This window comes from Dipodomys merriami, unplaced genomic scaffold, assembly GCF_024711535.1.
Source record: "Dipodomys merriami isolate MVZ:Mamm:240054 unplaced genomic scaffold, mDipMer1.0.p SCAF_59, whole genome shotgun sequence".
NCBI lineage: Eukaryota > Metazoa > Chordata > Mammalia > Rodentia > Heteromyidae > Dipodomys > Dipodomys merriami.
This window is the reverse complement of record NW_027206168.1, coordinates 4273513-4301256: the sequence shown is the minus strand read 5'-3', so window position 1 is coordinate 4301256 and position 27744 is coordinate 4273513. Positions and strand designations below refer to the sequence as shown.

General features: G+C 47.0%; 3 protein-coding genes across 3 annotated transcripts; 1 reads left to right on the top strand and 2 right to left on the bottom strand.

Moving 5' to 3' along the window:
- Nucleotides 1-1219: 1219 nt before the first annotated feature.
- On the bottom strand, nt 1220-3627 carry Gltpd2 (glycolipid transfer protein domain containing 2). Its single transcript, XM_070001630.1, has 4 exons — nt 3442-3627; nt 3267-3331; nt 2837-3012; nt 1220-2736 (listed from the first exon to the last, which is right to left on the bottom strand). The coding sequence occupies exons 1-4, from the start codon at nt 3587-3589 to the stop codon at nt 2217-2219; spliced, it is 909 nt and encodes a 302-aa protein (XP_069857731.1). The 5' UTR covers nt 3590-3627; the 3' UTR covers nt 1220-2216.
- Nucleotides 3628-4796: 1169 nt separating this feature from the next.
- Nucleotides 4797-8802, top strand: Vmo1 (vitelline membrane outer layer 1 homolog). Its single transcript, XM_070001632.1, has 3 exons — nt 4797-8134; nt 8237-8352; nt 8479-8802. Exons 1-3 carry the CDS (start codon nt 7916-7918, stop codon nt 8774-8776), a joined length of 633 nt encoding a protein of 210 aa, XP_069857733.1. The 5' UTR covers nt 4797-7915; the 3' UTR covers nt 8777-8802.
- A 3013-nt stretch (nt 8803-11815) lies between these two features.
- Nucleotides 11816-19436, bottom strand: Tm4sf5 (transmembrane 4 L six family member 5). Its single transcript, XM_070001388.1, has 5 exons — nt 19105-19436; nt 13585-13665; nt 13006-13142; nt 11977-12160; nt 11816-11901 (listed from the first exon to the last, which is right to left on the bottom strand). Exons 1-5 carry the CDS (start codon nt 19273-19275, stop codon nt 11887-11889), a joined length of 588 nt encoding a protein of 195 aa, XP_069857489.1. The 5' UTR covers nt 19276-19436; the 3' UTR covers nt 11816-11886.
- Nucleotides 19437-27744: the final 8308 nt, after the last annotated feature.

Below are 27744 nucleotides of genomic sequence, written 5' to 3'. Positions count from 1 at the left end.
CTTTTGTTCAAGGCTAGCACTCTACCACTTGAACCACAACGCCATTCCTGGTTTCTGTGTATATGGTACTGAGGAACTGAACCCAGGGCTTCATGAATGCTAGGCAAGCACTCTACACTTTCCCAGTCTGCACCTGTTTAGTTCTAAGAAATTTTGTTTTGTTTTGAGATGGGGTCTTCCTAGGTAGTCCGGGCTAGCCTTGAATGTGTGTGTGTGTTGGTTATAGGGCTTGAACTTAGGGCCTGAGCAATGTCCCTGAGCTCTTCTTCTCAAGGCTCTACTATTTTGAGTCACAGGGCTTTAAGGTCTCAGAGTCAGCTTGCTGATTGAGGCCCTGCCTTGTGTCTCTACCTGTTTACAAAAATCTGTTAACTTTCTATTTCCCAAATGCTATATTGTTTTACTGGTGTGACATACAAATTCCCGTCCTAGTTGCAACAGTCTCGTTATACTCCTTCTCAGAATGTGACTCCCCCCCCCCCAATTTCTGTAGTCCATGTAAAACCTTCATAACACCTCTTCTTGGAACTGACCCTATCCCTGAATTCCCATAGTCTATGTAATGTGACCCATGTGACTGCCCATGTGACCCATGGGCTACCCCCATGGGTGACTACCCCCAAAATTTTTGTTTAAATTCAGCCTACACCTCTCCATGGCTGCTGGAGCATTTTTCTTGGAGCAGCCTGGCAGGTCTGTCCCCCAATAAAGCCTTGATCTCATATTGGTCACTCTGGCTCACTTCTCATTTCTTACAAGACCACTTCTGGTTTTCCAATGGTTAATTAGAGATGAGTCTCATGGAATTTCCTGCCCCGACTGGCTTTGAACCAGGATCCTCAGATCTCAGCCTCCTGAATAGCTAGGACTACAGGTGTGAGCCATCTGTCACCCAGCTAGCATTGAATATTTTATCTTATTTTTCATCCCTCAGAGTTTTAAAATTCAGTGCTGGGAACCTAACCCAGGGTTGAAGCATTCTAGGTGAGCACTCTATCACTAGCCCCATAGTATGTATATATATATATATTTGCCAGTCCTGGGACTTGAACTCAGTGCCTGGACATTGTTCCCGAGCTTCTTTTTGCTTAAGGATAGCACTCTACCACTTGAGCAACAGTGCCACTTCTGGCTTTTTTGTTTATGGGGTACTGAGGAATGGAACCCAGGCCTTCATGTATTTTAGGCAAGAACGCTACCACTAAGGCACATTCCCAGCATGTAGTATGTATTCTTTTTTTTTTGTCGGTCACGGGGCTTGAACTCTGGGCCTGGGCACCGTCCCTCAGCTCTTCAGCTCAAGGCGAGCGCTCTACCACCTGAACTACAGCGCCACTTGCAGCTTTCTGGTGGTTTATTGAAGATAAGAGTCTCACAGACTTTCCTTGCCCGGGCTGGCTTTGAACCGCGATCCTCTGATCTCAACCTCCTGAATAGCTAGGATTACAGGCGTGAGCCACCTGCGCCCGGCTAGTATGTATTTTTAAAGATTTATTTTCTGTGAAAAAATTAGCCATATGAAATTACAATAAAGAATACTGCATATTTTAGCCAGCCATCAGTAAGTAGCTCACATCTGTAATCCTAGATTCTCAGGAGGCTGAGATCTGAGGAGGAAGGTGGTAGGATCCACGTTGTGTGTCCAGTTTGGCGTGTTTGTGGATGAGTCCAGAGAAGAGTTGGCGATGGAGTTCAGGAGATGAGTCTGGGCTAGAGACTCAGCATAGGGTTGGGCAGCCTGAGGAACAACCAGGCCTGAGGAAGCGTGAGTTTTTCCACTGCCAGGAACAGGGATGACATTTTTTTTAATTTCCTGCAGGCGCCTGCCGGCATCACACAAAACATCCTGCACTTTATTCCACTCGGCTCATCCGGGGAGGGCGGATACGCGGAAGGGGGTGTGGCTTTGGCGATGACGTCACTGGAGGGCGGGGCATCAGAGCAACGGGCGGCTCCCCGTAGTCCAGGGCCAGTGCTGGCTGGGGGCGGGCCTTAGCGGCGGTGACGTCACTGGAGGGCGGGACATCAGAGATACGGGCAGACCCCCGCAGTCCAGGGCCAGTGAGGGCTGGGGGCGGGTCTTAGCTGCGATGTCGTCACTGGAGGGCGGGGCATCAGGCAGATGGACAGCTCCCCACAGTCCGGGGGGCGCGGCTCCAGGCTGCGGGGATTCTGCCCCCCCCCGGGACGCCCCCTTCCCCGGGCGCGCGGCTTCCTCAAGCCAGCAGGAGCAGGTCGTGTCCCGCCAGCAGGCTTTGGGTGCGGTTGTAGACGTCCTCCAGGGTGCCAGCCGCCCTGGCCAGCGCCGCCCGCGCGTCCGCCTCGCTGGCTCCCGGACACGCCAGCTCCAGCAAGCGATCGCGACTCGGGAGGGCGAGGAAGGCCAGGCGGGCGGCGTGACGGACGAGCCAGGGGTGGTGCGGGGCCAGGGCTGTGCGGTAGGCGTCGGCGCACTGCGCGCCGGCGTCCGGGTCTCCCAGCGTGCCCGTGGCCACCCGGGAGAGGCAGAGCTGGGCCCATCGCAGGGCGCGGTGCAGCACGAGCAGCGTTCGCGAGCCCGAGGACCCGGCCAAGGGCGGCTCGAGGAGCCCGGCCCGCCGCTCCCACGCTGCCATAGTCGACAGCGACGTGTAGTGCTGGGCGCGCGGGCCGTGCACCTGCGCCTCCAGGACCGTCACCTTGCTGAAGGCCTCGCTGGAGGCGAAGGCGAAGATGGAACCCAAAGGAGTTAGGAACCTGTGTATTTGGTGATGGGATGGGGGGCGATGATTTGAAGGAGGTCTGTGGAATCCCAAGGGGGGCCCAAGACCTAGCTTAGAGGAGGGAGACAACTCACCTGAGAAATTCCCTCCACCCTGCCAGGTACTGAGCCAGCTCCACGTCCTCTTGGAGGTTCAGACTGGTCCGGAAGGGCCTCACCATGCGACCTAGCATTCCCTGAGGCCCTAGACACGCAGGATCTTCCCCCTTTGGGGCCACCTGGGCTTCCAGCTCTGGCTGGACCTTGAGGGCCTAGACAGAAGAGCAGAGTTGTCAGAGAAGAGCCCCTAGCATGCTAGGCTGGCTGGCAGAACCAACAGCCCCCTTGGCTCTAGGGGGGCTGAGGGGACAGGGGAAGCTCCTAATGTCTAGCTGGGGTTTCTCTCAGCTTCAGAAGGGAGAGGAGAGAGGTGGGGGAAAGTCTGACTCTCCTTACCACTATTCAGAGTCGTACCTGCAGTTCCCAGATTCATCCTCCCCGCCCCCCCCCCCCCCGCCCCGTATACCTGGAAAAGCAGCGGTCCATCTGGAATGCTGGACTGTGCCAAGGCCCTGCAGCCTAATAGGAGACCTAAGGAGAAGCAGAAAAAGAGGGGTGAGGGGTAAAAAAGGGAGTTTGGGTTCTGAGGGCCTAGACTCTTAGGTTCTTCCCCGAGAAGGTGAGGGGAAGGGAACACTCACAGATAATCTGCCCAGTGAGGTAAAGAAGCAACAAGGAGAAGATAGTGAGAGGAACCAGGCGGAAGCTGCGTTGCAGGCACAGGTGTGGTAGCAGAACCACCATGGCTGTCACTGGGACCACCGCCCCCTCCCCAGCCCCGAGCCACATGCAGTCCTTTCTACTCCAGGAGAGGAAAGGAGCTTATGGTGTTCTGAGGTGCAAAGGGTTAATAATTAATGCTCCCTCCCCTGTGTCCTTTGCCCCAGAGACAGCTCTCCAGGGAGGTGAGGAACCGAGATTTGGGGGATTGGTAGTGTAAGAAATGAGAGGCAGGGGCTGGGAAGGTGGCTCAGTGGTAGAGCGCTTGCCTTGCATGCCTGAGGCACCACATAAGAAAAAAGAAAAAAGCCGGAAGTGGCACTGTGGCTCAAGTGGTAGAGCGCTAGCCTTGAGCTGAAGAGCTGAGGGACAGCGCCCAGGCCCAGAGTTCAGGCCCCATGACCAGACCCAAAAAAAGAAATGAGAGGTAAAGCTGGTGAGCTGGTGGCTCACACCTGTAATCCTAGCTACTCAGGAGGCTGACATCTGAGGATCACTGTTCAAAGCCAGCCCAGACAGGAAAGTCCTTGAGACTCTTATCTCCAATAAACCACCAACAAACCTGAAGTGGTGCTGTAGCTCAAGTGATAGAGTGCTAGCCTTGAGCTGAAGAGTGCAGGGACAGCGCCCAAGCCCAGTTGTGGGGCTTGACCTGCACTCTTCAGCTCAAGGCTAGTGCTCTACCACTTGAGCCACAGCGCTACTTCTGGCCTTTTCTACTTATGTGGTGCTGAGGAATCAAACCCAGGGCCTTATGCATGCTAGGCAAGCACTCTACCACTGAGCCACCTTCCCAGCCCAAACTCAAAGCTTTATTGGAGGACAGACCTGCCAGGCTGCTTCAAGCAGGAATGGAGGCAGCAGCCATGGACAGGTGTGGGCAGAATTTAAACAGAATTTTAGGGGCAGTCATTTGGGTCACATGGGCCATATTACAGCGGACTGAGAATTTGGGGGTAGAGTCAGTTCTGCGAAGAAGTGTTGGGAAGGTGCTATGTGGACTACAGGAACTGGGGGGAGATCACATTCTGAGAAGGAGTATAATGAGACTATTGCAACTGGGCAGGAATTTGTATGTCACACTGGGAAAACAATACAGCATGGGGAATTAGAAACTTTTTTTTTGTTATTGTTTTTGTCAGTCATGGGGCTTGAACTCTGGGCCTGACTGCTGTCCCTCAGCTCTTCAGCTCAGTGCAAGTGCTCTACCACTTGAGCCATAGCGCCACTTCCAGTTTTCTGGTTGTTTATTGGAGATAAGAGTCTCATGAACTTTCCTGCCTGGGCTAGCTTTGAACTGTGATCCTCAGATCTCAGCCTCCTGAGTAGCTAGGATTACAGGCATGAGTCACCAGGGCCAGCTACTTAACAGATTTTTGCAAACAGGTAGGGACACAGGGCAGGGCTTTAATCGGCAAGCTGACTCTGTGACCTTAGAGGTAGCAATGAAACACCTTTGCATTTCCTGTCTGGGGCTAGCTTGAAGGAAGAAGCAACCTGGATATTGGGAAGAGAGGTTGAGGCCCGAGTAAGCTCCCTCTGCTGATCAATAATGTGGGTGCCCTACAAAACTCTGGCCTTGGGTTCCTTCCACTGTAAATTGAGGATAATAATAGGTATTTTGTAAACCTTGTGTGAGGATTAAGTGATAATGTATGTGAAAACACCATAAGTGGAAAAGCTGACCATAATTGCCCCATAAATCTTACTTGTTAAGTTTAACTTAACAAGGGAGGTAGCTCTCTGGGATCCAAGGATACCCACTTCTAAATTTTTTATTTGTGTCAGTACTCAGGCTTATACTCAGGGCATGGGCACTGTCCCTTAGCTTCTTTGCTCAAGGCTAGTGCTCTACTACTTGAGCCCCATCTCTATTCTGTGACTTTTTGGTAATTAATGGGATGTAAGAGTCCCACAAACTTTCCTGCCCATGTTGGCTTTGAATCTCCATCCTCAGATCTCAGCCTCCTGAATAGCTAGGAGTATAGCATGAGCCATTGGCACACGACATCATCATCATCATCATCATGATGTCCTGGGGCTTGAACTCAGGGCCTGGGAATTGTTCCTGAGCTTTTGTTGGTAATATCTGGCATTCTATCACTTGAGCCACTTCTGAATTTTTGGTAGTTAATTGGAGATAAGGGTCTCAGGGACATTCCTGCCTGAGCTGAATTTGAACTGTGATAGATCTCAGCTTCCCAAGTAGCTAATATTAACCAGCATGAGACATTGCTGTACTACATGGCATTGTTTTTGAGATGAAGTCTTGAGGACTTTTCTGCCTAGGCTGGCTTTCAAACCACCAACTTCCAGGTCTCATCCTGAGTAGCTAGGATTACAGGCATGAGCCATCTGAATCCTAATTTACTACTTCTGCATGCCATGAAAGGTATGATCCTACAGAATACAAATTTCTTCACAGAGCTCAAGGTCCATTGGGGAAGAATTTTCCATCTGTATCTGCAACGGGAATGTGAGCTCTAATGAAGATAGGGGCCTTGTTTTTCTTGGTCACTTAAAACTCTTAGAATATTGCATCTACCAGGGGGAAAATGTTGCTAAATAAATAGATGAGGCGGGGGCAAAGAAATGTGGATGAAGCACAGGCAAATGAGGGGTGGTGGTGCTTAACAAATCCAACTGTTTTGTTTTATTTTGTAAGTTAGGAGGCCACCTGGTGGTCAGGAAAGGAAAGGCATTCTGGGAAAGGAAGTAAGACTAGAAAGCAAAGGAAAAAATACAGCCTCATCTGTTCTTAGAGGCTTTCAGTCCATAAGCTTCTTAGAATTGTTGTTGTCTCTCTGGTTGCATTTATTGTCCTGGATTCTTAGAAGACGAGGGCCCCAGTCTCTAGAGTCCTTGGTTTCTTTTCTTTTCTTTTTTTTTTGGGTCCGGTCGTGGGGCCTAAACTCGGCCTGGGCGCTGTCCCTCAGCTCTTCAGCTCAAGGCTAGCACTCTACCACTTGAGCTGCAGCTCCACTTCCGGCTTTTTTTCTTTTTGCTTATGTGGTACTGAGGAATGGAACCCAGGGCCTCATGCATGCAAGGCAAGCACTCTACCACTGAGCCACCTTCCCAGCTCCCGAGTCCTTGGTTTCTTGTACTAGGCTCACTCTATGCACAGTCAAGTTCTATGAAGTTGCTCCTCATCCTGGCCTTGCTTCTAACTAATCCTGTCCTTAGTACTGTTGTAAGGTAAAATTATCCCAGAAGCCACATTTTAAACTATACAATATTGGAGTCTTTATTATACAGTTAACAGGCTGCAGGCTGCCAGTTGTTACAAAGCCCTGCAGCATGCAAATACACATCACACAGCTAGGAAACATGCTAAAGAGGAAAGAAATAACAAGAACAATACTAACAAGCCATCTCAGCTCCAATGGAGAGCTGAATTGGGACTCCATAATGACTGGAGACGAGGAGACAGGATACAGGACACAATCATGGAGACACTCGTGGCATAGAGTCCTGGCAGCTAGGCTGGTCAGGGCCTAAATAGGTTGGTGCAGGGGGCAGATCCTCAGGAAATTCCCAGTTCCAGGCACTAGATTCAGTAACCTATCAGCCAAGTGCCTGCCCCTGCCTCCAGGGGTCCGGGCATGCCCATTACTTGGGAGACAGGTGATGGGGGGGGGGTTTCCTTCCCCCAGCATAAAGACAAGATGCCAGGCCCTACCATCCACCATGTGGCCAATATGGCGCCAGCCAGACCTGGCCTCCTTACTTCAGTATGATGTATGATTCACACATTATCAATTGGATCCCCTAGTCCTGGTTTCTATTCCCAATAATGGAATGTTTCTCTGCTTTCCCCTCCTCTCCCCTCTTCCCCTAACATCCTTTCTCCTTCCCTCCATCCCCTCCTTTCCTCTCTGCCAGTTCTGGCGCTTGAACTCAGGGCCTGGGTGCTCTTAGTTTTTTCACTGAAAGTTGCACTCCACCATTTGAGTCACATCACTACCTCCTGCTTTTGCTGGTTAATTGGAGATGAGTCTCACAAACTTTCCTACCTGGGCTGGCTTCAAACTATGATGCTCCTATCTCAGCCTGAGCATCAGCCATTAGCACCAGGCAACCACTTGTCATTTCTGGCTCCCTGTTGCCTACAAATGGGAAGGATATTTCTAATCTCCTCACTGTTGTTAGGAGGATTTAGTAGAAAAGTGCTAACTAAGCAGCCTCTGTGGCTTGTAGTAAACTCCAGGTGGCTATTTGATCTTGCTGGCTCCCACCTGCTCTCCTTCCCCCATGCTTGATACCTCTGCCTCCTGGAGTCACCAGTCCAGTCTGCAGGGGATCCAATAGCAGATTAGTTTTGAATGTCTCTTAATCCTGGAGGTTCTTCCGTAAGTGGAGCTGGGATAGTCTGATAAGGACCAGCTACTATAAATGAGCATAAGTAGTCTAGTGGGTAGACATTGCAGGATGGAGCTGCGTACTCCCAAGCTGCTGTTACTGCTGTGGGTGATGGGCTACAGGTGTGCACACAGTGATAGTCTGAGTAGATACACATCTGTCATTGAAGTAACCAATGGTGATCCCTGGGGCAGCTGGGCATGGCCGGAGATGTGTCCAGATGGATATTTTGCCAGTGGGTTCTCAATCAAGGTAAGAGCTCAGGCCTGGAAGATGCAGAGTGAACAGGGATGATGTTTGGGGTGGCTGTCTGGAGGAGGGTAACCTCCAATTCCTCCTCTCCCCACCACCCAGGTGGAGCCCCCTCAAGGCAATCTTGGCGATGACACAGCTCTGAACGGGATCAGGCTGCACTGCACTAGGGGGAACCTAGCGCTCGATACACATGTTGTGGAGTCTCAATCTGGGAGGTAGGGAGCGGGGACCCAGGGTCTCCTAGGGCGAGGGGATGGCTGGCTTGGAAATCCCAAGGTCTGGCTGGGCTGGTGTGGGTGGTAGGCACCCACAGAGTCAGCGCAGATGCCTTTCTCTTGCAGATGGGGTACGTGGAGCGAGCCGCTGTGGTGTCCCGGTGGGGGTTTCTTAGTGGCTTTCTCACTTCGTGTGGAGGAGCCCCAGGCCCTCGAGGACAACACCGCGGTGAACAACGTGCGCTTCCGCTGCTCTGATGGCACCGAGCTGGAGGGGCCTGGGCTGAGCTGGGGAGATTTTGGAGACTGGAGTGACCCCTGCCCCAAAGGCGCGTGTGGCCTGCAGACAAAAATCCAGCAGCCTAGAGGCCTCCGCGATGACACTGCGCTCAACGACGCGCGGATATTATGTTGCCACAGTTGACTCTGTTGCTGGCTTCTGCCACCCAATGTGAGTCCCACTCCGCTATTAAAGCTTCTAGGTCTTGGCTTTGATGTCGCTTGATTTGGGAATGGGAAAAGGTCTACTTATTTCCCACCTAACCCTGCCTGCCTGCCTTTCTTTCTTTCCTCCTTCCTTCCTTCCTTCCTTCCTTCCTTCCTTCCTTTGTGCCAGTACTGGGGCTTGAACTCAAGACCTTATGCTCTCAGTTGGGGCTTTTCTTTGCTCAAGGTTAGAGGTCTACTATTTGAGCCACACCTCTATTCTGGCTTTTTGCTAGTTAATATGAGAAAGATACTCTTGGGTTTTTCTACCCAGGCTGGCTTTGAACCTCCATCTTGGGATCTCAGTTTCCTGAGTGGCTAGGATCACAGTCATGAGTCACCAGTGCCCGGCTACACTTGGGTTTAATCTTAGGAATCTACGTTACAAGTCTCACAGGCCTGAAGAATGTTCTTCCAATAAATAAAGGGAGCCCCTGCCTGAGGACATCTGAGACATGTGGTCCCCATGAAAAGCCTGGTTTGTCTTCTTTCTGAACCACTAGTGACTTCTATTTAAGCAATTTCTAGCCTGGCCTGAGTGTGCTTGGTGTCGTACACCTATAATCCTCGCTACTCAGGAGTCTGAGACGTGAGGATGGAGACTTAAAGTTATCCTACATAGATAAACCTATATCCACTTAATCAACAAAAGCTGGAAGTGGAAGTGTGGTTCAAGTGGTAGAGCACCAGCTTTGAGTAAAAAAGCTAAGAGTACAGGCCCTGAGTTCAAGCTCCAGTATTAGCACAAAAAGAATGAGAAGGAAGGAAGGAAGGAAGGAAGGAAGGAAGGAAGGAAGGAAGGAAGGAAGGAAGGAAGGGGAAGGAAGGAAGAAAGGAAGAAAGGAAGAAAGGAAGATAGGCCTTGGGAAGGTGGCTCAGTGGTAGAGCACTTGCCTTGCATACTTGAGGCCCTGGGTTCAATTCCTCAGCACCACATAAGCAAAAAGAAAAAAGCCGGAAGTGGCGCTGTGGCTCAAGTGGTAGAGCACTAGCCTTGAGCTGAAGAGCTGAGGGACAGCACCTAGACCCAGAGTTCAGGCCCCATGACTAGACCAAAAAAAATAAATAAATAAAAAATAAAATATAAAAAATAAAAATAAAAAAGAAAGAAAGGAAGATAGGAAGGAGAAAGAAAATTTCTGCTAAATTAGTAGTGATAAAGCTATACTGTCTTTAAGTTTTCATTTTCTAGAGTTTAGAAGGTGAAAATCTTTTCCCATACTTTCCATTTTTGCCCTCTGCAAAATCCAAACAGTGGCGTTTCTAACAGATTTCAACTCAAACTTCACTTTCTCAGAATTTCTGTCATTAAAAAAAATAATTCTGGGCTGGGAAGGTGGCTCATTGGTAGAGTGTTTGCCTTGCATGCATGAGGCCCTGGGTTCGATTCCTCAGCACCACATAAGCAGAAAAATCTGGAAGTGGCACTACGGCTCAAGTGGGTAGAGTGCTAGCCTTAAGCAAAAGAAGCTCAGGGACAGTGCTCAGAATCTGAGTTTAAGCACCAGGACTGACAAAAAAAAATAGTCCTTTCATCAGTCAGTCAGTCATATCTATGTCATAAGTAATAGATTTTCTTTCTTTCTTTTTTTTTTTTTTGTTGGTCATGGGGCTTGAACTCTGGGCCTGGGCGCTGTCCCTCAGCTCTTCAGTTCAAGGCTAGCACTCTACCACTCGAGCCACAGCGCCACTTCCAAGTAACAGATTTTAAAAAGTGTTTGCCAGCTAGGTGCCAGTGGCTCATTCCTGTAATCTTAGCTACTCAGGAGGCTGAGATCTGAGGATTGAGGTTCAAAGCCAGCCTGGGCAGGAAAGTCCGTGAGACTCTTATATCCAATAAAACACTAGAAAACTGGAAGTGGGGCTGTGGCTCAAGTGGTAGAGCACTAGCCTTGAGCTGAAGAGCACAGGGACAGTACCCAAGCCCAGAGTTCAAACCCCACGACTAACAAAAAAAAGAGAAGTGTTTGCTATTAGTTGAAATAATCCTTGCCTCTTTTAAAAACTGCATTTGGACGGGAATGTGGCTTAGTGTTAGAGCGGTTGCCTAGTATGCATGAAGCCCTGGGTTTGATTCCTCAGTACCACATAAACAGAAAAAGCCAGAAATGATGCTGTGGCTCAAGTGGTAACCTTAATTTAAACAAATAAACAAACAAAAAAGAAGCTCAGGGACAGTGCTCTGAGTTCAAGCCCCAGGACTGGCCAAAAAAAAGAAAAAAACAACCCAAAAAACAAAACAACAACAACAAAAAAACCTATCCATTTTCTAAATCTTCATCTTTGAGAGTACAGTCCTTGCTCTCTTGTTGCCCTTGCTTCCCAATATATATATATTGGGTCTGGTCGTGGGGCCTGAACTCTGGGCCTGGGCGCTGTCCCTCAGCTCTAAAGCTCAAGGCTATCGAACCAAAGCGCCACTTCCAGCTTTTTTCTTTTTGCTTATGTGGTGCTGAGGAATCAAACCCAGGACCTCAAGCATGCAAGGCAAGCGCTCTACCACTGAGCCACCTTCCCAACCCCCCAATATATTTTTTTAGCACAATTTAATACCTTAATAACTATTTGAAGCCGGGTGCTGGTGGCTCACGCCTGTAATCCTAGCTACTCAGGAGGCTGAGATCTGAGGATCACAGTTCAAAGCCAGCCCGGGCAGGAAAGTCTGTGAGACTCTTATCTCCAATAACTCACTGGAAAACCTGAAGTGGCACTGTGGCTCAAGTGGTAGATCGCTTGCCTTGAGCTGAAGAGTGCAGGGACAGCGTCCAGGCCCACAGTTCAAGCCCCACGACCGACCAAAAAAAAAAAAAACTATTTGATAAGAAAACAAGTAGAGTTCAAGGGTTCCAAACAGGTGAACCCTAAACCCTGGCATAGCTGAAGGCCCTCACCGGCTCCTCCTTACTTAGGGCACAATCTAAGATGGGGAAGGGAGCTCAAAACAGTTTATTCCAGAAAGAAATCAACAAATGAATGACAACTAGTTTATTCCAGAAAGCCAGTGAGTAGGCACTCAGGAGTGAGCAGGAAAATCCACATCAGTCCGCCTCAGTGAACATCGCCCTGCAGACAAAAGAGAATTCATGAGGCCACAGCTAAGAACAAGTAGGTTCTTTGCACAACCCCACGTGGTCCTACCTCCTTTTTCCTGCAGTCGCCGCACACCACACCAATGGTGGCATTCACCAGCTGTATTCCACACAGCAGGATCTCCAGGCACGAGGCGGCCACCAGCAAAGAGAAGAGTGTCACGTTCCAGGGGACCACATGAGGTGGCTCCTCGCACCAATCCCACAGAGTGTCATTGTACAAGTAAGCGCCTCTGTGGATGGACACAGGGTCATGTGAGAGAGACAGGCCACATGGTATGTTCCCCGTGCACATGCCAATGGGCATTTGCAAAGGGCTCATTTGGGCTACCTGGAGGGAGCTCGCTCTCTTCTTTTTTGTGCTGGTACTGAGGCTTGGACTCAGGGCCTTACATTCTTGCTTGGCTTTTTTTTTCCTACCACTTGAGCCACAGCTCCATTTCTGGCTCTTTGGTAGTTAATGAGAGAGAAGATACTCACAGACTTTCTTGCCTGGACTGGTTTTGAACCATAATTCTCAGATCTCAGCCTCCTGAGTAGCTAGGATTCCAAGTATGAGGCACTAGTGATCAGCTAGGGAATACTCTTTTTTTGTTATTGGTGGTGGTGGTTGTGGGCTTGAACTCAGGGCCTGGGCTCTGTCCCCGAGAGCTGGGAATGATTACAGGCATGTACCACCATGCCCAGCTTGCAATAGTTTATTTGAGGAGTGGGCTTGGAAAGAAAGGCTTTTCTCTTCTCTTCTGACCCCTCTCTCCTCTGTAGCAAATGAACACCAAAGCTGAAGCAAATATCCTCCCCCCCCCCACCTTTGTGGGGCTTGAACTCAGAGCCTGCTAACATTCTACCACTTTGAGCCACACCTCCACTCTGGTGTTCTGGTGGTTAATTGGAGATAGTCTTAGGGACTTTTTTGCCCAATCCTCAGATCTCAGCCTCCTAAGGATTACAGGTGTGAGGCACCAGCAACCAGCCAGGGAATTTTCTTGAAACCTGACCTGGCCTAGGTTGACTCATGTGGGAAAAGCAGGTGGGAAGATGCAGGAAATGTGGGATACAAATGCAGGTGAAGACTTACGATGTTTCTTGGAAGTGGTAGTCCCATTTGCCATTTTTTAAGCATTTGGGTCCAATGCGAAGCCCGGCTCCTGACACTGAGAGACAGTAGATGGCCCCAAGCATCCCGAAGGCCGAGGAGAAAACAGAGCGAAGCATCTGGATGGAGGGGGAAATGTGAGCCGCTACAGTGGTGGGGTCCCAAATGGTGGAAAAAATCACACTAGGTCCACCTGGCACGTTACCATGTTACTTTCCAGCCACATTCAAAGTACATTTGCCATCAAACCCCACTCTTGGAGTGAGGTTAGCCCAAGAACCTGTGGATGTGGAAGTTCTGGGGGGTTGTAGTCTCCGCTGGTCAGGTTTACTAAGACTGATCTGCAAGTGGCAGGAGGGGGTGGGGTGGGGTCTGGAACTAAAGAGGGGCTCTAAAAGGAAGGGTTTGGAGACCTCCATCTCTCAATCACCCCGGTCTACCCCATCACAAAAGATCCACACATGTAACTCATTGGCCTCAACTAGCGTTTTTCCTGACTAAGTCTACTGAGTGCTGGGATTGTAGATGTGAGCCTGAATCCCGTCTTCATTTAGGTCTTACCCTGCAGCGATTTCCACAGCAGCCTGCACCACAACAGCCCTTGCCCCCTGCACGAACAGCGGCAATTCCTGGACATAGCACCTGTGGGTCAAGAGTCTGGGATAGATAAGATGTCCTCCCCGATTCTCAAGACTTTATCTGCATCATTGCTCACTTCCTACAGGAATTTGCCAAGATAACCTCAGCCCTTTGGACTATAGAGAGGACCTTATCTTCATTTCTCTGAGAGCCGGATGGGATCAACCTATACTTATCGTTATTTGCCTGCCTACTTTACCTCTGTCCAGAGTGAAGCTTCCTGTAAACTAGGCTACAATATTATATATTCCCCACAAATCTTGGCACATAGATCTGACCCCAGCCTCAGTTTGAAGCTTAGACAGCAAATATGGAAGCCAGGAGGCCTAGATTTAGCCAGCCCTGAGTTCCCTCCCACTCTAGAAGTTGGTTGGTTTCTCTGGATTTCTGTTTGGTTTTGTTTTGTTTTGTCAGTCCTGGTTCTTGGACTCAGGGCCTGCGCGCTGTCCCTAAGTGCTTTTGCTCAATGGTAGACCATTTTTGAGCCACAGTGCCACTTCTGGTAGTTAAGTGGAACTAAGAGACCTAGGGACTTTCCAGCCCAGGCTGGCTTTGAAACCTGATCATCAAATCTCAGCCTCCTAAATAGCTAGGATTACAGGTGTGAGCCACCAGTGCCCAGCTGGATTTCACTTTTGACCTGTGAAAATGGGGCTGCCAGACTTACCTTACAGGTTGTTCTCAGGGTTTCATGAGAGAACAGGTTGGTTTTTGTCTCAAGGCTCTCTTGGAGTAAACGCTCCCTAACTCTATTATTTAGAGTTCAGCAGCAGGCAAGGATGGTGGTGTGGAAGAGCCTAGTGAGCTGGGATTATGGTGGCATGAGCAAAAGTATGTTCACAGTTTTCTGTATATATATATATATATATTTTTTTTTTTTAAATTTCCTAATATTCAGCCTTAGATCCTTTTTCTCCCCATGGATTTTCTCACAAAGTCCAGCTCCTCCCAGGCAATCAGCTGTTGTTTCTGATATCACCTCCAAATGACTGCAGACGTAAATCAAACTGCCTGAAGGATGTGCTCACTTGAACATCTTGGCTTAAGCTCAGATTCAGCCAGCTTTATGCTGACCCCACAATATTATAAACACAAAGATAATCTTTCTTGATTTGTGTTCTATGTACCTGAGTGTGTTTATTTTGTAAAAAATAACATCGAGCTGAGATTGGAGGATGTAGCTCAGAGGCAGAGTACATGCTTGGCACACACAAAGCCTAAAGTTCAGTTCCAGCATCTCTCTCCAGCAAACACACACACACACACACACAACACAAACAAACTTGTAAAAGGTTAACTTATATGCTGTCTCAAGCTTGTATTCCTAGCTACTTGGGAGGTGATGATCAAAGATGGTGGTCCAAGGCCATTTGGAGTGTGTGGTGATTGGTGGGTGAGAATCTGAGAGACTATCTTGACCAATGGCTGGGTGTGGTAGTGTGTGCCCATCATCCTAGTGACATGGGGAAGCACAAATAGGAGGATCATATTTCAGGCTGGCCCAGGCATAAAGTGAGACCCTATTTTGAAAATAACCAATGTAAAATGGGGCTGATAAAATGGCTCAAGTAGTAGAGAGCCTACCTGACAAACATGAAGACTATAGAGCAAGCATCAAACCCCAGCAAACCAAAACATAATAAAATAGTCCAAAAATGGAGCGAGAGAGAGGGAGGAGGGAGGGAGGGAGGGAGAGAGAGAGAGAGAGAGAGAGAGAGAGAGAGAGAGAGAGAGAGAGAGAGAGAGAGAGAGAAACATACACCAAGTGTGGTTGCACATGCCTGTAATCCCAGCTATGTAGAACAGACATGCTCTCTACAAATGCTGAAAAAAATTACAAAATTTTTCTGTAGTTTTCTGTGGTATTTGTAATAGAATTCAAATTACTTATGTCTTTCAAGGGCATGCATGCATGGTCTGGCCTCTACCCCTCCCAGCACATCTCATTAAACCTCAGCTGTACTGTTGCCTGTCTGATCAGTTCAGACTTCCTCTCATCAAAGCCTTACTTAAAAAAGGTCAAATAGAAAAAACAAAAAACATCGTACCTAAAATTACAGTAAAATGTGGCCTGTGGATGGAAATGTAGTCAATGGTAGAATGTGTGATTAACATGCACAAAGCTCTAGACTCAATTTTATTTATTTATTTAGTTTTGGTGCCAGTACTAGGACTTGAACTCAGGGCTTGGGCTCTGTCTCTTAGTTTTTTTCAATTAAGGCTGGCATTCTACTACTTTAGCCACACCTCCAATCCTGGCTTTTTTTTTTTTTTTTTTGGGTCCGGTCATGGGGCCTGAACTCTGGGCCTGGACGCTGTCCCTCAGCTCTTCAGCTCAAGGCTAGCGCTCTACCACTTGAGCCACAGCGCCATTTCCAGCATTTTTTCTTTTTTCTTATGTGGTGCTGAGGAATCGAACCCAGGGCTTCATGCATGCAAGGCAAGCTCTCTACCACTGAGCTACCTTCCCAGCCCCAAATCCTGGCTTTTTAGTGGTTATTTTGGTGATAAAAGTCTCATAGACTTTTCTGCCTGTGCTGGTTTTGAGCCCAGATCCTCAGATCTCAGCCTCCTGAGTAGCTAGGATTACAGGCAGAAGCCACTGGTACCTGGCTTCCTAGATTCAATTTCCAATTCCCCCCCCCCCAAAAATGTGGCTTCTTCACTTTGCCCTAAGAGACCTTTATGATCCTACCTTGCTTTACTTATGTTTGAATGGCACCTATGTTTATCTAAAATCATTTTGCTTATCTATTTGTTGTGTTCATCTGGTGACTATGCATGCCATGTTTAATGACTAAAGGCTCTGATCTTGGCACCAGGTACACTGCGGCCAACAAAAAGCCTTCCTGTTCTGATGGGCTTCTGGTCTTCCTTCCTTCCTTTCTTTCTTTCTTTCTTTCTTTCTTTCTTTCTTTCTTTCTTTCTTTCTTTCTTTCTTTCTTTGTCTTTCTTTCTTTCCTTCTTTCTTTCTTTCTCCCTCTCTTTCTCTTTCTTTTTTTCCTTTCTTTCTTTCTTTCTCCCTCTCTTTCTCTCTCTCTTTCTTTCTTTCTTTCTCCCTCCCTCTTTCTTCCTTCCTTCCTTCCTTCCTTCCTTCCTTCCTTCCTTCCTTCCTTCCTTCCTTCCTTCCTTCCTTCCTTTCTTTCTTTCTTTCTTTCTTTCTTTCTTTCTTTCTTTCTTTCTTTCTTTCTTTCTTTTCTTCTCCCCTCTCTCTTTCTTGCTTGCTTGCTTGTGGCCTCAACACAGAAGTCTTTCTTTTGTTCAAAACAGCATCAAAAAAAATCCCCAATTGTACATAAACCTCTTAGTATATAAAATATAGACTATGTCCCACAGTTTTCCTTTACAGGGTAGCAAGAGAAAGTATAGCTGATGGAGGTAAAGGGAAGTTCAAAGACCAGGTAAACATCAACTTTAGTAGAAAAAGCAGTATTAAAGGAGTTCCTGTGAAGCAGGGATTTACAGTCTTCCTTTTGTACTCCTAGGCCATCCCATCTACAGCCTGACTCTTATGCCTGTCTACTACAATTTTTGTTGTTGTTGTTGTTATTGGTTGTGAGCCTAAACTCTAGGCCTAGGCGCTGTCCCTCAGCTCCTCAGCTCAAGGCTAGCACTCTACTACTTGAGCCATAGCGCTACTTCTGGCTTTTTCTGCTTATGTGGTGCTGAGGAATCGAACCCAGGGCCTCATGCATGCAAGGCAAGCACTCTTCCACTGAGCCACCTTCCCAGCCCCATTTAGGGAAACGTTTACCCCATCATGGAATAAAGGCAACAGATCCATCATGGCTCCCTGCCTCTCAGGACAGTTGACTGGTGAAATTCCTTGGCAGAGGTCCTCTTCTCCAGCCCTATCACTGGACACATCGCTACTAGTGAAAAGGTAATTCTGCTTCTTTAACCAACAACCCCCTCTTTACCCACTGATATCTTTTCTACTCCTTACCAACTGCATCGATTTCAGGCCATGGGACTCCATCTCAGACCTCTAGAAGTCACATTCCTCTAGGAAGCCACACTGCTCCCTGGCCTACACACCCAGTCCCAGACTCAATCTAACTCACCTGCTTTTGGAGAGTTCCCCAAGTCTGTGTTCCCAGAATCCAAAGCTAACTCCCTTCCCACTCCACATCTAGAGTTGCTTTCAGGAAGCACTGAATAATGCCTTAGGGACATAGTCCAAGTCCTTATTCTTCCTGAAGCTTGTGTTCTATTGATGGGACAAAAAGTATCAAGAAAGTAAGACAAGCTAGACACTGGTGACTCATGTCTGTCATCCTAGCTACTCAGGAGGCTGAGATCTGAGGATCATGGTTCAAAAGCCAGTCTGGGCAGGATTGTGAGACTCTTATCTCCAATTAACCACCAGAAAACCAGAAGTGGAGCTGTGGCTTAAAGTGTTAGAACACTAGTCTTTTTTTTTTTTTTTTTTTTTTTTGGGTCCAGTCGTGGGGCCTGAGCTCTGGGCCTGGGCGCTGTCCCTCAGCTCTTCAGCTCAAGGCTAGCGCTCTACTACTTGAGCCACAGTGCCACTTTCAGCTTTTTTTTTTTTTTCTTATGTGGTGCTGAGGAATCGAACCCAGGGCCTCAGGCATGCAAGGCAAGCGCTCTACCACTGAGCCACCATCCCAGCACCAGAACACTAGTCTTGAGCAAAAAAAACCCCTCAGAAACAGAGCCCAGGCCGTGAGTTCAAGCTCTACCACTGACAAAAAAAAAATCAAGGGAAAGTGCAAGACCCTGAGTTCAAGCTCCAGTCACCATCCAAATAAAATTTTTGGCACTACTGGAGGTTTGAACTCAGGGCCTTAACACTTGCCAGGCAGATGCTCTACCATTACAGCCATGCTCCAAGCACACCCAGATACAAAATTTAAAACAATTTAGAGAAAAAGGAAGGTATGTGGAGAGTGAGTGGACATGGAGGAGGGTGGCGCTGAGGTAGTGACTGATTGAGATATTTCCTCCTGGCTCCTGCCCTGTCCACTTCCCCTCCTCCCCCTGCCTTTTATTTATTACCCACTCAACCAGCTGTTCCTTTCCCACAGCTGCTCAACTATGGAGGAAGGCAGGGCAGGGAAGGCTTGCTGTCACCAAAGGGAGGCTCATTGGAGATGTGAGGTTCCTGTCTCCAGCTCCCGTCAGACATTGCGCCCAGGGTCCTGGCCCTCCACGGCCTTCTACAGAGGTGATCAGCATATAGTAGTATGGTTGGACAAGCTCCATGTTCCCACCAGCCCCTTGCCACCCCTCACCCTCACCTCGCTTTCTCCTTTTTTTTTTTTTTCCAGTCTGAGATCAGGACTGGAACTCAGTACCTAATGCTTTCCACTCATCAGCTAGTGCTCTACCAACTGGGCCATGCTGCAACCCCTTTCCCTTCATTCCTGTCCAGGACCCATCAGTGCCCAGGTTCCCAGCCCTTGCCCCTGCCCGTCTCACCATCAGTCCCCCACCGATGAAGCCAGCCATGAGCCAGACTTGCAAACTGAGATGGTCCGTCCAGGTAGTCTTCCCATCTGGTACCAGCAAGAGGGCATTGGCCACAATGCAGATCAGGGAAAGGGGGATGAGGGAGAGCCCTACGCAGCGGGCACACTTTCCTGTGCACATAGCCAGGCGTCAGGAAGGGCAGAGGCAGTGAGTGAAAGTGAGCCTCCGGTTCCAGGTCTACAGGGCCCTAGGCAGGAGCATGGAACAAAGGTTGGAGAAGAGGCGTGGCAGAAACTGGCAGGACCAGAGCGATAAGGGAGATGTGAACAGGTGCAGATAGAGGAGCTGCAGCTCAGGAGGTGAAGAGGAAGTGGAGGATGTGGTGATGGAGGAGGTGGGAGAGTTTGTCACACAAAGGAAGTTGCCTGGGGCCAGTGCCTTCTAGTGCCTCTTTTGTTCCTTTCCTTCTTTGCAAGCTCAGTCCAACTCTTCTGGTCTTCAAGCCTCCTTGGCCTCTTCTGTCTAAAGGGTAGACTGATGCTATTTTCCTGGTAGGTTGGCTGGAAGGATTCAGTGGGACAAGACGAAAAGCATTTTGTAAACTAGCAAGCACAGACCAGATGTGTGATGGCCTCATGATTTCTGTCCCACAGGGATAACTCCTCACAGAAATTTAAAAAGATGGGAATGTGGCTTAGTGGTAGAGTGCTTGCCTAGCATTCATGAAGCCCTGGGTTCGATTCTCAGTACCACATAAACAGAAAAAGCCAGAAATGACGCGGTGGCTCAAGTAGTAGAGTGCTAGCTTTGAGCAAAAGAAGCTCATGGACAGTGCCCAGGCCTTGAGTTCAAGCCCTAAGACTGGCAAAAAAAAAAAAAAAAAAAATTAAAAAGACATGAATTGAGCCAGCCATGATGGGAAACCTATAGTCCCAGTGACTGAGGAGGAACATGCGGCCAGCCTGATGCTTTCTGTAAAAATAAATAAAAATAAATAAAAGATATTAGGCTTTTGTTGTCTTTTCATTTTCTCAAAATTTGCGTATTCACCTCCTTTTGTTTGCTTGCTTCCTTTCTTCCTTCTTCCCTTATTTTCTCCTTTCTTCCTCTCTTTATCTTTTTTTCTTTCTTTATCCCTTTCTCTTTTTCTTTCTTTCTCCCTTTTTCTCTTTCTCTCTCTTTCTCTCTTTCTTTCTTTCTCTTTCTTTCTTTCTTTCTTTCTTTCTTTCTTCCTTTCTTTCTTTCTTTCCTCCCTCCCTTTTTTCTTTCTTTCTTTCCTTCCTTCCTTCCTTCCTTCTTTCTTTCTTTCTTTCTCTTTCTTCCTCCCTTTCTCTCTCTTTTTTCTGTGTGTTCATACATAAATACTAAAGCTTGAATTCAGGGCCTCACACGCTTGCTTAGCTTTATCCAATCAAGGCTGGGCTCTACCACTTGAGCTATACTTCCACTTCTGGATTTTTTTGCTGGTTAATTAGAGATAAGGGTCTCAGATAGATTTGTTACCCTGAGGTGTCCCCCCCCACCCCCCCACCTCCCCACCCCCCCCACCCCCCCCACCCCCCGGCTCCTACTGGTCCTGGGCTTGAAGTCAGGGCCTAGACGCTGTCCCTGAACCTCTTTGTGCTCAAGACTAGCACTTTACCACTTGAGCCAATGCACTTCGGCCTTTTCTGTTTATATGGTACTGAGGAATCAAACCCAGGGCTTCATGCATGCTAGGCAAGCACGCCATATTCCTAGCTCTGGGCAGGATTTTAACTGTAATAATCAGATCTCAGCCTTCTGAATAGCTAGGATTACAGGTGTGAGCTACTAGCACACACACACACACACACACACACACACACACATACACATACACACACTGCCACTGTGCACCCCCCTACTAAGGCCTGACTTATTAGTGTCTGCAGGGCTTTTGCTTGGTTGTCCAAACCAAGACAGTCCTGTGAGAATTAGTTTCAGTTATTTATTGTTTAGTCGTGCATTCTGAGGTCAAAGAAGTTCTGCTTTTTGGGGGTTCTGAAGTTGCTGGTAGCCTGTTGTCATCATGGGGATGTTGGAATGAGAAATTTATTTAGAAGAAAGAACAATTGAAGACCACCCATGTCCATTTCCAAAGCCTGACCATTCCTTGAAAGTTTTGATTCCATTAACTGGCTATATTTCTGTGAAGTGTGTGTGTGTGTGTGTGTGTGTGTGTGTGTGTGTGTGTGTGTGTGTGTGTGTGTGTGTGTGTGTTTGCATGAGTGCATGCACTCACCTGCTAGCACTTGAACTGTCACTGGGCTTTTTCACTCAAGACAAGTGTTCAACCACTTGAGCCACATCTCCACTTTCAGCTTTTTGCTCATTCAATTGGAGATAAGAGTTTTAGGGATTTGTCTGCCTAGGCTGGCTTTGAACATTTTTATCCTCAAATCTCAGCCTCCTGAGTAGCTAGGATTCCAGGTATGAGCAACCAGTGGCTGGCTAGGAATCATTTTTGATACAGAGATTAATTCATTAAGTACTTCTTAGGGCCTTGTGCTAGAGACTGTATGATTCACAAATGTAGCTCTAAGGTCTCTGCAGAATTAACCCACATTCAAATAGGATGTGGTAGTCTGTGGAGGAAATGAGGATAGCAGAATATACCCCAGGACCTGTTGAGACATACAATACCTCAGGGAGAGATGTAGTTTCTCCATACTCTCACTCATTGCACTACAAGGATGTAGAGATAGAGAAAACCCATCACTCAGAATGAATCTTGGAACAATCCCTGCTACTTAGAAGATAAGAACATACTTTGAACTTTTCCCAACTACCTCTGACTCACAGGTAATGATTGTGGTAATTGATATTTGATGTTGCTTCTGTTGACTCACTTAATGTTTATTAAAACTTTTCCATGTTGCTTCTGATATTTTCTCTTTTCTCTTTAGTGTTTTTATAATGTTTCTGTGTTTTAGAAAGCATATTTTAAATCAGAGTAATGGTTATCTTTTTTTTTTCTTTTTTGTCCATCGTGGGGCTTGAATTCTGGGCCTGTGCACTGTCCCTCAGCTCTTCAACTCAAGGCTAGCACTCTACCACTTGAGCCACAGTGCCACTTCTGGTTTGTCTGGTGGTTTATTAGAGATAAGAGCTTCACAGACTTTCCTGCCCAGGCTGGCTTTGAACCTCCATCTTCAGATCTCAGCCTCCTGAGTAGCTAGGATTACAGGTGTGAGCCACCTGGTTATCTTAAAATATCACAAACCGTGTCCTTTTAAAAATTATTTTCTTTATTTTTTTGTGCCTTGAACTCAGGGCCCGAGTGCTGTCCCTTAGCTTGTTTGGCTCATGTGGTTCTATCACATGAACTAATCCTACACTTCCAGCTTTTTGGCGATTAATTGGAGATAAAGAGATTTTGACTTTTCTGCCTGGGCTGGCTTTGAATCATGATCCTCAGATCTCAGCCTCCTGTAATTTGTTACTGTGCCTCTCTCTGAGAAATCTCTGACTGCTATCATTCTTGCCCATTGTTGGGATACTGTAGCGCTGGATTACCAAGCTCAGCGCCATACAATCACATGATCTTGTTATAAAAACAGAATCATTTTCTCTTGTTCCTCAATACTTCCTTTATCCATTTTTTTTTTTTTTGCTATGGCATTTTTTGGTTCTTTCTGCCAGATGTAGAATGAACCTCTACCACGTGGATTACATGCAGTGTGGGCAGAATCTACAACATCCTGCTTCTGAGCCGTACGATGTTTTGCTACCTGCCATTATCTTTGTCAAGAAAACAACCTCTACTAGGCACTGGTGGCTCATGCCTGTAATTCGATCTACTTAGGAGGCTAAGATCTGATGATCATAGTTTGAAGTCAGCTGGGGCAGAAAGTCTGTGAGACTCTTTTTTTTTTTTGTCGGTCGTGGGACTTGAACTCTGGGCCTGGGCGCTGTCCCTCAGCTCTTCAGCTCAAGGCGAGCACTCTACCACTTGAGCTACAGCGCCACTTCCGGTTTTCTGGTGGTTTATTGGAGATAGGAGTCTCACGGTCTCTTTTGCCCGGGCTGGCTTTGAACCGCGATCCTCAGATCTCAGCCTCCTGAGTAGCTAGGATTACAGGCGTGAGCCACCAGCGCCCGGCTGTCTGTGAGACTCTTATCTCCACATAACCAGCAAAAAGCTGGAAGTGGACGTATAGCTGAAGGTATAGCTTGGTGAAAAAAGCCAAGTGGGAAAAAAAATGAGCCAAGTTGGTACACACACATGCACACCAACCTGATTAATCCACTGGTAAAGCAGTTTATAACGCAAAGAAAAAGCCCAGATCAGGTCCCAGCCTACAATAACCAACCTCCAACCAACTTATAAGTGAAATAAATGCTTATATCTACACGTCACCAAGACTGTAGGGGCCTTTAGTTTAGTTTTGTTTTTTTTTTGTTCTTTGTTATTCAGATGCCACTCTTCAGATCATGTGATTTATTGAAAAATGTATAGCTGATCCCAAGGCAGACCCATGAGAACTCTGTCTGACTGAGCTACTTCGGTGCGTGATAGCAGATCTACCAATTGAATCTCCATTTGTGGGGACTTTGTCTATAAAACAATCTGAGTGAATCAATAGAGACTAGAATGACCCCAAACTGAGAGGTATGGAAGAAAGGAATGAGCAAAAGCCATGAGGCCACTGGAACCACAAAGGAGCAGAAGTCACAGTAGGAGAATTACATGGAAAAGCTCTATCAGAAACAGTGCATAGCTGGGTGCCGGTGGCTCACGCCTATAATCCTAGCTACTTAGGAGGCTGAGATCTGAGGATCGTGGTTCAAAGCCAGCCCAGGCAGGAAAGTCCATGAAACTCTTTTTTTTTTTTTTTCGGGGGGGGGGTCCGGTTGTGGGGCCTGAACTCTGGGCCTGGGCGCTGTCCCTCAGCTCTTCAGCGCAAGGCTAGTGCTCTACCACTTGAGCCACAGTGCCACCTCTGGCTTTTTCTGCATATGTGGTGCTGAGAAATTGAACCCAGGGCCTCATGCACACCAGGCAAGCACTCTACCACTAGCCACCTTTCCAGACTTATTTTCACTATTGTTGTTGTTGTTGTTGTTGTTGTTGTTGGTCGTGGGGCTTGAACTCTGGGCTTGGGCACTACCCCTCAGCTCTCCAGCTCAAGGCGAGTGCTCTACTGCTTGAGCCACAGGGGCACTTCCAGTTTTCTGGTGGTTTATTGGAGATAAGATTCTCACGGACTTTCCTGCCAGGGCTAGATTTGAACCGAGATCCTCAGATCTCAGTCTCCTGAGTAGCTAGGATTACAGGCATGAGCCACCAGCCCCCAGCTATTTTCACTATTTTTTTGTGTGTGTACGTGTGTATATGTGCATGTGCATTTGTATTACCAGGACTTGAACTTAGGATTTTTTTTTTCTCCAGTCCTGGGGCTTGAACTCAGTATCTAGGCAATTTCCCTGAGCTTTCTTGCTCAAGGCCTGTGCTCTACTACTTGAGCCACAGCTCCACTTCCATATTTTTTGCTGGTTAATTAGAGTAAGAATCTCAAAAGACTTTCCTATCTGGGAAGGTTTTAAACCACAATCCTTAGATCTCAGCCTCATGAGTACCTAGGACTACAGGCATGAGCCACCAGTGCCCAGGTGAATTCCTTTTTCAACACAACTCTGAATGCATGAAATAATGTTAACAAAACATTGTGAAGATTCTAATATTTTTTCTCAAAACAAAGGATAGGGCAGATCATGCAAAAAAGACTGAAAGAAAATAGAAGTCTGGAGAGATATTCCTAAGGTTTAAAGGAATTTTCCAGAAAAGTCTCTGATTACATCACTAGAATTGTATTGGTGAGGGGAAGAAAGGACAAGATTTAGTTGGAGGAGAGAAGGAAAAATGGCATGAAAACAAACACACAAACAAAAGTACGTCATCAGGACTAAAGAACAGGATTGAAACTGGAACAGAGAATCAGAGGTGTGAATGAATTTGGACAAACTTGAAAAACACTCACATCCAGAAGAAAAGGACTGGGAGATTAGAATGAAGAGTCAGCAAACAAACCAACAAAAAAAACCCAAACAAAAAGCAGTGGAGGGGAAGATGATGGAGATATAGCATAAGGAAATCAGCAGTTCTCAAAGACAAGACTGGAACTTGTTGATATGATGCGATAGTTCAAACATCTTCTCCCAAAGCCTGGGGTAGGGGTGGCTCAAGGGTGGAGTATTTACCTAGCATGTATAAGGTTTGGGGTTCTATCCTCAAAACCACAAAAACAAAAACAAAAAAAAATCATCACTGGGAGCCTGTAATCCTAGCTACTTAAGAGGCTGAGAGCTGAGGATCATGGTTCAAAGGATCATGGTCCAAAGCCAGCCACAGTAGGAAAGTACATGTGACTCTTACATCCAATTAACCAGAAAAAAAAGCTGGAAGTGGAGGTATGGCTCAAGTGGCAGAGAACTAGATTGAACAATAAAGCTCCTGGATAGTGCCTAGACCTTTAGTTCAAGTCTCAGGATTCACACACACACACACACACACACACACATACACACACACACACACACACACACACACACACACACACACACACACAGATGACTTTGAGGGCTAGAGTGTAACTCAGTGATAGAGCCTTCGCTTAGCATTCAACATGTTCTAGGTTCTATCTCTATCACTATAAAAGAAAACACATAAGCTGGTAATGTGGCTTAGTGGTAGAGTGCTTGCCTAGCATGCATGAAGTCCTGGATTCAATTCCTTAGTACCACATAAACAAAAAAGCTGGAAGTGGTTCTGTGACTCAAGTGGAAGAGTACTAGTCTTGAGCAAAAGAAGCTCAGGGACACTGGCAAAAGAAGAAGGAGGAGGAGGAGGAGGAAAAGAAAAAAGAAACAAAACAACAAAACCCCCACAAAAACCAATGCTGGGTACTGATGCCTCACCCTGTAATCCTAGCTACTCAGTAGGCTGAGATCTGAGGATCACAGTTCAAAGCCAACTTGGCAGGAAAGTCTGTGAGACTCTTATCGCTAAAAAACTACTCAGAAAAAACTGGAAGTGGGGTTGTGGCTCACGTGGTAGAGTGCTAGCCTTGATCACAAAGAGGCTCAGAGACAGCACCCAGGCCCTGAGTTTAAGCCCCGGACTAGCAAAAACAGACAGACAGACAAACATCAGCTATTTAGAAAGGAGTAAATGTTGGTCTGGTCGGAAACTTCCCTGCAATATCAAATGCCACAAGGCAAAAGGCTAACGTCTACAGTCACGTCAACAGGAAAAAAAATATGACTCAATAAACTGGTACATAGCTAAGTTTATTATATCCTGAGTCATATGACCATGTAAAGAACAACAGAATTACATTTCTGAGAATTCTTGGATTTGGAAATACCACTGTGTTGCCCTTCTCCTTTTATGGGAAGTGATCTTAACTCACCAAGAGATGATGTAAAATCCAAACCCCCAAATGGGGAAGTCTCACCCTAAGTCTGAATAATCTTTATACATCTGATTATACAACAGATACAAATTCTTTCCTCTAAATTATTTCAAAAAAGAAAATATCTAATATAAATTGTAAAAATAATATTGCAGTCTCTAAGAAGTTAATCACTTATTAGCTGCCATTTCCTGAGTCCATTTTATGGAATTACATACAGTCACAAAAAACTCAACTCTTTTTTTGGTGCATGTGTCTAGGTGCTAGGACTGGGGCTTGAATTCAGGGCCACAGCTCCACTTCTGTGTGTGTGTGTGTGTGTGTGTGTGTGTGTGTGTGTGTGTGTGTGTGTGTGTGTATGTGTGTGTGTGTGTGTGTGTGTGCATGTGTGTGTGTATGTGTGTGTTTGTGTGTGTGTTTAATTGGAGATAAGACTCTTAGAGACTTTCTTATTGGGGCTGACTTTGGACTGCAATCCTCAGATCTCAGACTTTTTTTTTTCTTTTTGTCAGTCATGAGATCTAAACTCTGGGCCTGGGCACTGTCCCTGAGCTCTTCAGCTCAAGGCTAGCGCTTTACCACTTGAGCCACAGCACCACTTCTAGCTTTTTCTGCTTATATGGTGTTGAGGAATGGAACCCAGGACCTCATGCATGCGAGGCAAACACTCTACCACTGAGCCACCTTCCCAGCCCCAAGATCTCAGCTTTTTGAATAGCTAGGATTATAAGTTTAGCCACAGGTACCCAGCTTATAAAACCCAACTCATAGCTGGGGATGTAGGTCAGAGGTAAAGCACTTGCCTAGCATGCTAGAGGCCCTTGATTTGATCTCCAGCACTGAAAAGCAAAAACAACAAAAACAAAAAGACAACCTATTGGTTTTGCTTTCAAAATATCCAAAAGTAATTCTTTAAAAAAATTTTTGTTGTTGTTGTTGGTGTTGTTGGTTGTGGGTCTTGAACTCTGGCGAGCCACTTCCAGTTTTTCTAGTGGTTTAATGGAGATAAGAGCCTCACGAACTTTCCTGCCTGGACTGGCTTTGAACCTGGATCCTCAGATCTCAGCCTCCTGAGTAGCTAGGATTACAGGCATCAATCACTGGCATCTGGCTGCTTTTTTTTTTTTCGTGAGTGGGGACCAAACTCTTCCTTACTTACCCTTTCTGTATAGCTAGCATGACAGGTATACACCATTAGAGCCAGCTTTTTATT